This window comes from Leptinotarsa decemlineata, unplaced genomic scaffold (assembly GCF_025532065.1).
Source record: "Leptinotarsa decemlineata unplaced genomic scaffold, Ldec_3_MD MMD2_tig00005462_RagTag_RagTag, whole genome shotgun sequence".
NCBI lineage: Eukaryota > Metazoa > Arthropoda > Insecta > Coleoptera > Chrysomelidae > Leptinotarsa > Leptinotarsa decemlineata.
The window spans coordinates 135,786-148,995 of record NW_027412625.1 but is presented as its reverse complement, the minus strand read 5'-3'; the positions used below and the strand labels follow the sequence as shown (position 1 = coordinate 148,995).

At 38.8% G+C, this 13,210-nt stretch overlaps 1 protein-coding gene across 2 annotated transcripts in view; it reads right to left on the bottom strand.

Moving 5' to 3' along the window:
• Positions 1-5,701: 5,701 nt before the first annotated feature.
• Positions 5,702-13,210, bottom strand: part of LOC111514100 (uncharacterized) — a 102,423-nt gene continuing 94,914 nt past the window's right edge. For both annotated transcript variants that reach the window (XM_074179354.1, XM_074179353.1), the window contains exons 3-6: positions 11,552-11,843; positions 7,643-7,708; positions 6,151-6,240; positions 5,702-5,815 (exon numbers count right to left, since the gene is read on the bottom strand). In XM_074179354.1, coding sequence (XP_074035455.1) covers positions 5,759-5,815; positions 6,151-6,240; positions 7,643-7,708; positions 11,552-11,843 — 505 coding nt within the window. In that variant the 3' untranslated portion in view covers positions 5,702-5,758. The remainder of the gene's footprint in view (positions 5,816-6,150; positions 6,241-7,642; positions 7,709-11,551; positions 11,844-13,210) is intronic.

The following is a 13,210-nucleotide window of genomic DNA, read 5'->3' as shown; positions in this document are numbered from 1 at the left end:
TGTTTGGAACCTTTGATATAGTAATGAATATTACTTAACTTTTTCCCGTGGGTTGGGCTACCTATCGGGCGCGTCCCCAGGTGGCGGATAGGGGAACGGCCAGGGGACTGGAGGTCCTATCCGGACGGGGTTGACGGACTCCTGGTCAGTGGCAGAAATAAGTAGGGTGAGGGGAACTGAAACCCCCCAAAAGCCCTGCAAAACATGCCACCGCGGACCAGCCTACCCAAGCTAAGATGTAAGGAATCGTGTCGACAGCTGAATGGCCGCAGGGTTATATGCGGTTACGAACGATCCCCTTGAGGAACCAGGCGAAACCTCATTGTAACTAGCCTTCCTCTGGTAATGCGGGGCTCTGCTAGAGGTGACCAACCCTTCCCTTGCTACTCGTGGGAACATACATGGACACTAAGAACAAAAAACCAACCAATCCCGAGGCTGGACAGCAATGCTCACCTCAATTTAGGGCGGGGACTGGGGATGAACAGAAATGCTCACCCCAAGCTACCGCTCAGAAAGAGGCTGGACATAGCAGACCACCTCGCGATGCAATGCAAAGGCCAAGGCGTAAGCGAATCAGCGGCGCCGAGGCCAAGAGGAGGAAGAGAGCGAAAGAGGCAGAAGTGGCAGCAACTATGAGTGCACCCTCCACCTCCTCCACTCCATCCTCAACAACAAGGGCACCTCTTGCGGAGGGCGCCAAGAGCTCCGCCTTGAAAAAAGGCAAGGAACCGGCTGCCACCGCAGGAAAGCGCCCTCACGCGAATACCTCCACGGAGGGAACCCCAAGAAGGTTGAAGAAGCTGCGCAGCGACAGAAATGTCGCTGCACCTTCCAAAACCTTCGTGGAGGCCGCCTTGAGACACCTCAAGGTAGCCATCATAGATGAGACTAACCCGTACGGTAAGGTTACCGCAGAACGAGAGAGTTTCATCAAAAAACAACTGTTGGAGGAGCTGGACAAGATCATCTTCTCCGCCTCCAGCAACAACAGCAAACCGCCCACGTTCAAGTCGTGGACATACTCCGGTGAAATCATCAGAGTGGTCTGCGATGACGACGTGACGTTAGAGTGGCTGAAGAAAGCCACAATGAATATCAAGCCATGGGAGGAGGCATCTCTTGCGGTCGTCAGTGTGGATAAGCTCCCAAAGCTTACCAAAGCCTCACTCTGGATCCCGGAGGACGTCCACAAGACGACATCCGGTGAAAAGGAGAGGGTGCTGGGTCGGCTAAAGGCGCAGAATCCTGACCTGAAGCTAGCAAGATGGTGCACCTTCCATCATGAGGTTAAGATGAACCCACAAGGACACCTCTTCGTCTTCGGGATCGAAAAAGATGATATGGCTGTCCTGAAGAAGAAGTCGATGAGGTTAAGCTACGCGTTTACCTCACTGACTATTAGGGCAACAGTAAAAGAAACAGAGGGTACCTCGGAAGACCCTAGGTCCTTGGGAGTTGAACCACCTAAAGTGGATATTGACCCCAAGGCCACCATGGGTCCCGAAAAGGAAATCGAAGCATCTGAACAGATGACATTCGATGACCTGACGGAGGAGGCACCCAAAAACAGCGAGGCCACCTCCCCCTTAGCAGGGGAGCAGATGGACCTCTAAAGGTAACTTTGTATCCAACAACTGTCTCATGGGCAAGGACGTTGGAAAAAAAGTAAAAATAATACAATGCAACCTCCAACATAAAAAGGCGGCAACGGCAACACTATGTCGCCACCTTGATGTATTGGAGGAGGCAATAGCTTTGATCCAGGAGCCCTGGATAATAAAGACCAAAATTACTGGTTTCAGTTGTTTAACTGGTCAAATTTTCAGCTTACCAAGCAACCAGCAACCTAGGACGGCTGTCTACGTTCCTAGGAAATACAGAGCGTTTCCGATGGCACAATTCAGCACCTCAGATCTCACTGCGGAAAAAGTTGAATGTCCAGTTGGGAAAGGCAGATATATGGCGTTGATAATCGCATCGGTGTACCTCCCTTCAGATGCAGCCACCCTACCACCGACCAGAGAAATGGAAGTACTAGTGGACCACTGCCTCAACCAGAGAGTGGAGCTCATATTGGGTTGCGACTCAAACTCTCACCACGTGAGCTGGGGCAGCAAGGATATCAACGCCCGAGGTAAGTCACTATACGAATATATAATACAGAAAGATCTAACAATCTTGAACAGAGGCACGGAGCCAACATTTATTAATGCCCGTAGCCAAACGTTAATAGATATCACGCTCACGACAGCCGAAATATCAAACAAAATCCAAGACTGGCAAGTCTCGGACCATATCTCTATGTCAGACCACCGCTGGCTGACCTATACGATAAGCCAGGATCTCAGGACTACTGTAAAATCCCGTGACCCGAAGAGGACGGATGTAGCTCTCTACAATCGACTCTTAAGAGGAGCTCTGCGGGAAACAGAGGTCCTGACTCCTGGCAACAATGAAGAACTGGAAAGGTACACAGTATCTATCCACAACAAAATAGACACTGCCTATAAGGAATCCTGTCCAATGAGGATGGTTCAAACGCATGGCACAATCAACACATGGTGGTGCCCTGAATTGGAACACCTCAGGAGGACATCGAGAACGACCTTTAACAAGGCAAAACGTACAAGACTCGAAGAGGACTGGGTTATATATCAAGCCAACCTCAGAGAGTTTAAAAAAGTCTGCAGGCGAAAACAAAGAGAAGCCTGGAGAGCCTATTGTGAGGCAGTCGAAGATTTTCCACTAGCTTCTAGGCTACAGAAGGCACTCTCAAATGACCACCATAAGACTATTGGCATCCTGACGAGGGAAAATGGCGACAAAGCCGCCAACCTCCAGGAGAGTGCTGAGATTCTTATGGAAACTCACTTCCCAGGTTCTGTCTTTCCTGGAACGGCGAACTGGACGGATGTATCAATAACACCCTCACAATATGACTGGCAATATGCTAGTACAGTAATTGATGAGAACAAAATAAGATGGGCTCTATCGAGCTTTTCCCCCTTCAAGTCACCAGGGCCTGACGATATAAGACCAGCCCTACTTCAGTGGGGACTGGACACGCTCATGCCACACCTGGTTGGAATATTCAGAGCCTCTCTAGCTCTGAGGTATATTCCCAGTAAGTGGAGAGAAGTAAGAGTAGTATTTATACCCAAACCAGGTAGGATGGACTACACCCTACCAAAAGCATTCCGACCAATTAGTCTCACATCGTTTTTCTTAAAAACCATGGAGAGGCTATGTGAGCGGTACATAAGAGATGAAGTACTTGTTAACAACCCACTTCATCCGAATCAGCATGCATATACCCCGGGAAGGTCTACTGATTCGGCCCTTCACGATGTGGTTGGCAGAATCGAGAGATCATTGGACAACAAAGAATCCACCCATTCATAGATATTGAGGGAGCGTTTGATAAAACAACCTTTCCAACAATTACCCAGCAACTACACTCCAGGAATGTACCCCTGGTAGTAGGAGAATGGATACTCCAGATGCTCTCTAGCAGAGCAATAAGTATTAATGTAGAAGACATCACAGTTAAAGGACTGGTCATGAGGGGATGTCCACAGGGAGGGGTCTTATCACCCCTTCTCTGGAACATAGTTCTGGATACCCTAATTAATCACCTTAACAAAAATGGATTCTACACAATTGCATACGCAGATGACATAGTTATCTTGCAGACCGGCAAATTTGTAAACACACTGTGCGATAGAGCGCAGGATGGGCTCAAATTGATAGAAACATGGTGTAAGGAACACTCACTGTCGATTAATCCCAAGAAGACTGAGATGGTCCTTTTCACCAGGAAAAGAAGTTTAACGGGCTTAAAACCTCCCGAAATCTTCAAAAGCCAACTAAACTTCTCTGAAGAGGTGAAATACCTTGGTATTATCCTCGACAAGAAGCTAACATGGAACTCTCATCTACAGAGTAGAGCAAAAAGAGCATACGTGGCTTATGAGCAATGTCGGAGGACAGTGGGACGCGCATGGGGTCTTTCACCCCGTGTAGTCGCCTGGATCTACACTGCAATAATAAGACCTATGTTAACGTATGGAGCCATTGCATGGGGACCGAAAGTTCTACAAGCAACGGCCATCCAAAAATTATATCAAATACAGCGACTGGCTTGTTTAAACATCACAGGAGCCATGAGAACAACACCAACCGCGGCAATGGAAGTAATCACGGGTCTGACCCCTCTGGATCTGTTCGTTAAGGAGGTTGCGTTAATGGCCATGGTACGATTGCACACGGCTGGTGTGAACCTAGAAGTAGGAATGGGTCGATTGAGGCTGGGCCTATGGCGGGAAGCGCTCACTGCGCAACCTCTGCTGCAGGCAACAAGTGATGCAATTGAACCCAGGTTTGTGTTTAATAAACCCTATAAAATACAAATTAAGCAGAACACAGAGTCAGATGCTACAAATGCAATACGGATTTATACAGATGGCTCAAAAACCAAAGAAGGTTCAGGATGTGGAGTGTACTCCAGATCACTAAGCCTAAGGATCAAATGGGGAATGGGAAGAAATACCAGCGTGGTCCAAACAGAACTGGCTGGTATCTCAATCGCCACAAAAGAAATAACCAAGAAAAGAATTTCGGGCAAAAACATAACAATCTGCACTGATAGCAGACAAGCACTATTAGCCTTGAACAGACACCGTGTTATTTCAGGGCTAGCACTAGAGTGCCACCAAGATTTAGCCAATCAAGCACCAGATTCTTCAATATTGATGGCTTTGAGGCGAGTTTTTTCAGAGGGAGATAATTGGGATTAAGTGATGAAGTCAGAAACGATATCTAGTGTGGGTTCGTCCCATGTTTTCTGAAATGATTTGAGCTCTGTAGACACATAACTTTTCGTTTCAGACCACCAAATAGATTCGCTGGAAGTATCATTTGTATCAAGTGGGAACCATTGTTGATGGAAGACATGAATTCTGGTAAAGCCAGCGATGATGCTCAGCAGCATTGAGTCTGCGCTCAGCAGCTGAGCGCAGACTCAATTCTCCGCGATTCACAGGTAATGTTGCTTGATACCAAGAAATATCAGTAAAGCAGCTGTTAGTAACATTTTCAATTATGATACGTAGGTGATCATCAAACTTCCTGAGGCATACTTGACTATTCCAATAAGGAGAGCATCCTAGAGTATACAATATACGATTTAGGAATACGTAAACAATTTTCTGTTAAAATTTGAAGATTATAAAAGTCATTACTTTCATCGATTTCAATACGCTCAGCTATTCGCAGGAATATATAAATATAACAAAATATTCATAGAAAATTCTAGCAATTTTCAGCTTATTTATAGGTATTTTAATGTTTTCTTAGAATTCAAATATAAGGGTTGTTATGAGGTTGTTCACATTATTGGAAAATTATTTTCATAGTCCATTTCGTCAAAAATATACAGTCTCATTTCTGAAATTTCAAAAGTTCCTCAACGGTCAGGCATCTTGGATTACTCGCATCTAATGTAATATATAATTACCGAGATACATAATTTGCTGAACGTTGACATACAATTTGAAATATTTTAAAACTAAATGTTATGGTTCAAGTTACTGGCCATTGGTTTTCATTGTTTTCTCATTGACACAAAAATGCCCCATGAATATTCTTAGAAAAACACTAAAAAGCGGGTCGAAAAAAAAAAGAAAAATCGATGGTTCATTTCAAAACTCTTTATTGATTCTATATATCATTTATATATTGAAAAAAAAACACAATATCAATAGAAGTAGAATTGTATGCAAACGATAAGATATGACGAAATTCCTCGCAATACCTGAAAAAATGAATGATGATTATGCATTGAACAGAAATTGAACTGAAGAAAGTAACATTTTCCGGTACCTATTTTGTTTTGCTTCTGACTTCAGATCATCTAGTGCAATGAAAAAGTAAGTAATATTGTATGAACAATCAATTCATTCAATATTCAATTTGGTCGCTCTTCCCAGATACCAGAAAAGTTTTGCCACATAACATCATTTTAGTATATGATATTACAGAATGTAGATATGTAGGCTATTTTCTGATAATATTGTTCATTAAAATAGCTCATGGAGTTGATATTTCATATTTATTCTAAACCGATAACGGTCAATTGTCAGTACTTACCGAAAATATCAGAGAAATATCCAGTGTAAACATATCAAAGGGGCTGATTTCCACATTGGTTAGTAACATTTGATTGGAGAAATATTCGATCTACAAAAGTATAAATGTCTCTGAATCATTCAACCATTCAACAGCTACCTCGAATAACTTTAAAGAAATTACACCAGCAGGATGTGAGAGAAATGGAAGGCCATACTAAAAATTGTTTACATACATATACAGATTTTTTAATCAAACAATCTATGAGTTTTTATATAACTGGGTAACATGATGGGGCCATGTATTTCAATAATGATAAATTCATTATTTCAAAAAACCGTCCTTTGTTTATAACAGGAAACGAATCACATCAGAGTATAATGCTTTTCTCAGATATTAAATTTGAACACATTAACGCCCTCTGTAGAGAAGGCCAATTAATAGAAAAAGTTTTATTTTTGATTTGCAATGAGCTTCCTCAAGATCAATGTTTTGATCAGGCCAAGAAATTAACTTGTATCATTACAGTGGAGTTATTTCTCGGAATTTGAAAAAAGTTATCTGACAAAGTTTCAAATGCAATGAACTTGCCATTGTATTGAAAATTATACTCGTATTTTATCATTTGCGAAATTTCAACAGTTGATGGAGAAGTTTTTCAACACTCATGGAATGACATGTGAATATATCGAAAATTGAAGCTGATATCTGATTATATAGGCATCTCCTAGGGGCCTATTCGGGGGTCAATTTTATTTCTTTACAGAATAGTTTAAGAAGGAAAAGAAAGTTTTTGGCCCTCTACTTCTCTATCCAGATTCATTCCCAACTTATCAAATATATCAATGACAATGCTTGTTTCGAATGAATTTGATACTCTGATTCAAAGTTTTACATTATAGGTAGGTAGTCCAATAACTTTAGTTTCTAAAAACAATTATATTCAAGGGTAGATGAGAAAGGAGAGAAATGATGCAAAATTCAAAATTTATCCTAATCAAACCAATTTTTTCTGTGAAATATTCAGGGGTATCAGAAGATTGTTTGAACTGAGAAAAGAATTTCTCTCATATGTTCTTTGTTTCATGTTTCTCACAAATGTATTGTTTCGTTGAGAAGAAGTTGATAAAGCTCCACTATTCAAAATTAGACCTACTCACCTACCCAACAAATAATATTGTTTCACGTCAGTTGAATGTTTTGCTGTTCATCAATAATTGAAGTTAATGATCACTTTTAGTATGTTTTTGACTGACATCTTTGTCATTGTTAATCTGATTTTCTTTCAGTAGATCTAAAAATTATCTTTCGATATTTGCAATCATTTCAAACCCTTTCAGACTTGAATAGTATAGTATAAGTTTGACCTCCTCATAGCGCCGATGTAATGAAACTCGGATAACTTGACAATTTCAGTAAAAATGATGTTGGATCAAAAGTTTGTCAATAATTTGGCGTGACCATTTTCGAATGATATACCCTGTTAGTATAACTGCATTATTGAAGCACTTACCAAATCATCAATGTCCAGCATGGATACCATCTCAAATCTTTGGAAAATCAACAAAGTGTTTTCAGCCTGTGAGTGAAAATATCATATGTATTGTTAGAAATAACTTTCTACGTCTACAGATAATAATACAAAACTCAAATTCTCAAATGAATCGACTTATTGTTTGTTCATTATTTCAAGTATATCAAATCGGAAGTCATATGGCAAATTGAATTCACAAGGATACTCGGAATAACATTTTACAGCCATAAACATCAACTATATAGCTCTTCGACCAACCCTGGTGAAAGAAAAAAGTCATATAATCATAAAATTACATGACAAATTACGTTTTAATAATAGGTATACCTATATTTGCCTACAATTTAGTTAATTTCACTCGTGAAATGAATTTTTCTACAAACTTTAAATGGCTCGATATGATCGTTCAAGTTTTCACGTCTAAAATTTTTCATATTATTTACCGCTTTCGGCGTATCAGACTGACTGACCATGTTTCGCTTGTGGAATCATGATAAAGGGATTGCTTTCACATATATTTGTGGTTATTTCATAAAAAAATGTTTAGACAAGCACAAGTGTAATATATGTTCCGAATTTGGAAAAGAAAACGATGTTCTCAGTATGGAAAATATCTATTCCCATTTCAGAGCATATCCAAATTCTAACCAGGATATATTCGAAAATTTACAGTGTCGTCATACATTTTTCATTGAGTTCATTGAGTCGTTACAGAATCAGTTCGGTTATTTTCCCATAACTTTCTTGATGCAAAATGTTGAAAAAATTATGAGAAGGCAATGTTCAACAATCACAGTTGAAATGCTGGAAAAAAATCGAGAACTAACGAATTTGAAACAACTTTAAATATCAATTCATGGATGTTGCCATTAACTACGTGACAGGAGATCGTTATGAGAAATTTAAATTTATCTGTTTTTTACCACTGTTTTCTTTTGTTTTTCAATAAAAGTAGAAAAAAACATGGATATATTTATTTCTCATTTTTGGTGATTTATAAAGATTTTTTTGTGCATATTACATTGATATTTATAGTTTGAGTATTACAATTGTAATATGAGCCTTGATGTATTCATCGCTTATTCATCATAATGTTATTTTCTATAAGCCATTTACAAGTTTTGCAACAACTAGGTACATTTATTGCATGTGAAAATCTAATATTTTGTGCTCAAATTTGCAACTGAATTCAAAGAGGTGTATTTGTAGCAAATATAAATTAAAAAAAACTAATCAATACAGTTTATTGTATGATTTTCACTATAAGAGTTTTACAAAAACTGCGACACGTGTTTCGCTATACAATAGCTTCTTCAAGCGTAACTGAGAGTTACTTCTAAATTACACCATTATATACCTAGTACCTATTCGTCTACATAAATGATAAATCTACCTGGAAAAATCAATACATTTTTTGAAAGTCTATCTGTAAATATTCCTAACTATTTTACCTGCGAATGAACAGATTCAATAGAGTTCTTTCAGTTTGACCTATAACGTTCAAAACCCGCATAAAGGAACACAAATATAGTTTTCAGAATGGAAAAATGAATTTCACATAAGCCAGTCATTTAATCTCAGAGGGACATGAGTTCAACCATGAATACAAACCCCTCCATTTCCAGAAGAAAGGTTTGAAACTTGACCTGTTGAAGAGTATGGAAATAAACAAATTCAAAAAATCTCAACATGTTATGAACGATCAAACTGAATTGAATAATTTCGCCATTATTGAATCTGTTCATTCGCAGGTAAAAATAGTTAGGAATATTTACAGGTAAACTTTCGAAAAATGTATTAATACCTGACTTTTTCAGGTAGATTTATTATTTAGGTAGACGAATAGATACTAGGTTATAGTATATAACTGTGTGATTTAGAAGTAACTCTCAGTTATGCTTGAAGAAGCATAACACGCGAAACACGTGTCGCGGTTTTTGTAAAACCCTTATAGTGAAAATCATAAAATAAACTGTATTGATTAGTTTTTTAATATGAATTTTCATCAAGTATCGGCCAGTTCTATTCAATTAGCAAATATGGTTTATATATTTCCATCCAGGGCTTATTGAATGAATAAATGAATCAGTCAATAAAATTATTTTATTTTCATTTGTAGCACATTTTTCGGATGTCATCAATCGAACAGAAAATGTACCAACACTCATTTCCAATATTCAGATTTCCATAAGATTTTCCCAATTGATTATTTCAATATGTAGCCATTGAATTATTTTTTCGGACCTTTCACAGATTTATTGAAAAATAATACAATTCATCCAGTTCTAAGCTATGTTTCAAATCTCTTCAGCTCCTCGGTTCCGTATTTTCAAATCGCTTGCAAAATTTTACCTAAATAGACAAGTAGCGAGTAAAAACGTGGTACAATCCGACTGAAGGATTCAAAGCGTTCCATAATATCCTACATCACTACAAAACACCCACTATTCCCACACTAAACTCCATAAATTACTTTTCGACAACGTTTAGTCAGGCGAATTTTTAAACATCTCCATATCAATAAGGCATCTGGTCCTGATAAAGTCCGTCATCGTGAACAAATGAACTCATACCAGTATTTTGCAGACTTTTCAACCTTTTTGAACAAAAAGGGGGTTCTCCTTCTTGTTGGAAGATTTCTCGCATTCAGCCTATTCCCAAAAAGGACAGGAAAAATCTTTCAAATAACTATAGACCGGTCGCTTCGCTATCTGTTATATCAAAAACCAACATATCCTTGAATATTTGGAAAGCTTCAACAATTTGAGCGATCATCAATATAGCATATATGGAATAACGCAATTGAGAAACATGGTGAGTCAAGAGATGTTGTGCTTGATATTTCCAAGGGCTCAGATTCCTGAAAGAACGTTTCCTGCAAGTAGTCGTCAATGGATATCTCTCGAATACTTTCACCATCAATGCTGGTGTTTCCCATGGATCCGTATTGTCTCCAACCCTCTTTTTATTGTATATCAACGACTTATTGGAAAATTGTATGCTGACGAGATACTGATGAGCAAGAACACTGAAATGAGCTGGAGTCCCGTCGTGTATAAACTACATTGTGCCTCTTACGAGTACCCGCAATTCTTGTAATGAATTCACCTGTTGATATTGCTGGTGAAAAACATTTACCAATTAAGTAAATTGTTGCTGTAAATAACTTTCTCTAATAACGTGTGACTCAACGGCTGAAAAATTGTTATTGTGAAAATTCATGATAGTATATCGTGAAAAAATTGCTTCGTCCGTGAATAAAATATTTGATGAAATAATTATCATTTTTTGTTATCGTATTTATCACCTGCAAAACATTGATTTTGGGTGAAAACCCCAAAGCAGTAGAGCTTGAACCCATTGTATATGATAAGGGTATAGGAGTTTTCTTTTTAGAACTATCCATACGGTTTTTGGGCTGACTTCCAGCGGCAGTGCAATCTTCCTGGAACTTTTTGAACGATCTCCTTCTATCGCATCAAGTATCGCTTTTTCTAGTTCAGGAATTATTACAGTTTCTGGTCGTCCACCACCAGCATTTTTAGTAAAACTCCCAGTTTCACATAATCTTGCATGTTAGAGTTTTGAATGTTTTAGCACATATAATTACTTTGTTTATCTGTCCGTGCTTCTTTGCTAATCTATAAATAAAGTGTATGTCAGCCATTTCAGCGCTAGTGAAATCATTCACAATGGAATCACGAAGCAACTCCGGACATATGAGACATATGAGAACATTTTTTTTTAAACAAATTAACGAATCACCCTCTGAATTTTCGTACCGTAGTCAGAAAAGACCCTGTATATGATTCAAAATAGTCTTAATTATAGTGGGTAGTGTTTCTAGCAAATGTTCATATTATCTCAGAAGAAAAATCATTTTCTTACCTCTTTGTATAACATCGTACTGCAAATGCAGAGAGTCAACAACTGAAGAAGGTTTGAAATCAAAATTTCAATAGCTTTAACTGTGAACAGAAGTGTTTTCTTTCTGTAATATGCTTTGGGCAGCTCAATCACGAAAAACAAAATAATGGCGAGTATTGCAAAAAAAATTAGCGATACTATTGCTAGTATCCGCAACGAAAATGTAGAGTCCAATTCCTGCACCTGAGTTTGTAAAAAGGTATATTTTCTCCTAAGATGTTCCATTTTATCCACTATCCGGTTCTTAAAATATCTGAAAACAAAAATACAGAAATTGAAAAATATAAAACCTTCTGAATCGAAACCTCACACGCAATCCAGGAATGGAGGTGTTTTCACTATTGACAAAATTGCAGCGGGTCAGGCCCAAAGTGTTTCATTATTAATGAGGTGGTCAGACAGTCAAGGTGCAAGATTCCCACCTTGATACCCGCGACAACCTTACCATATTAGGGTTTTTGCAAGTCAGCTTCACCTGACGACGCCTTAGATTCAACTGTGCAGGGCTTTTTCGCCTCCAGTTTTGAATCATCACTTGAGCGCACACATTTGCTAACCTGCTCATGGGTGGTTTATTCTTCCACCTGAGACAGATTCTGCGTACGCCGCTCAAGAATTTGGTGCAAGGTGGTTTCATAAGGTACCTCGTTGAGGAGACGACTCAGTCGTTTCCTGGCTACACCACCAAACCTTTTTTTAGGTTCAGTTAATGGATCAGGAGTTGGAGAGTTGAGAAGCTCTCGCTCCTGATCTAAATTTACAGGAAGGTCAGTTGGAGTCGTAAGCTCGACATCCATCTCTTCTGCAGACACAGCCTCAGCCTGTCCATGAAAGTCCCACGAGTAGCTAGGTAAAGAAGGTCAATTAAGGCAGAGTTCCACATCACGTCATAATCTACTCAAGGTTATTTTGATGTGTGTCAATTTTCAAATTGAAAGTATGCAGAAGAGCGCCTTAGCGACATCTACGAGACCACTCTGCCAATGGACCAACTGATAGCGACGAAATGTATTAACACTTATGAACCGAGTGCTCGAACCAGAAAGTAAGTAGACAGTAGGTACGCATGCGCAGACAGTGTGGTTGTCTCACTTGCTCTCACACAGAGACTTTGCGAGAAAATTATTCAATCCTGGGGATCCCGATCACGATAATGAGATAAACTTACGAAATGATTGTATTGACAATGATTCTTGAAAAGTGAACAAAGTTTAAAATGGATCTGTCCGTTTGAAGTTGAGTCCGAAAGAGTCGATTACAAACAAACATACAGTAGTCTGGTTCACATGTGCTCGATTTAGCTCTTTTTGGTGATATTTTTCAGCCCTGTCCAAAAATTACGACCAAGGTGTCATTCGATTAGTATTCTTGCCTAGAAAGTTTAAAGAAAGGTCTGCAAACGCGTTGATAAAAATCACAAAAGTTATAAACAATTGAGTGAAAAAAAAATGGGGCTTCAGTTTTTTCTTAATATCTCGGAAAATTTTCAAAATATTGGAAATTTGAAAAAAAGATTTGAAAAGATCAATGAATTTGGGTAAAAAAAGTTCCGACTCCCGAAACTGTATCTCGTTTATTTATAATTTTCACAAAGCCCTGAAAATAGAGCCAAAGGCGGGT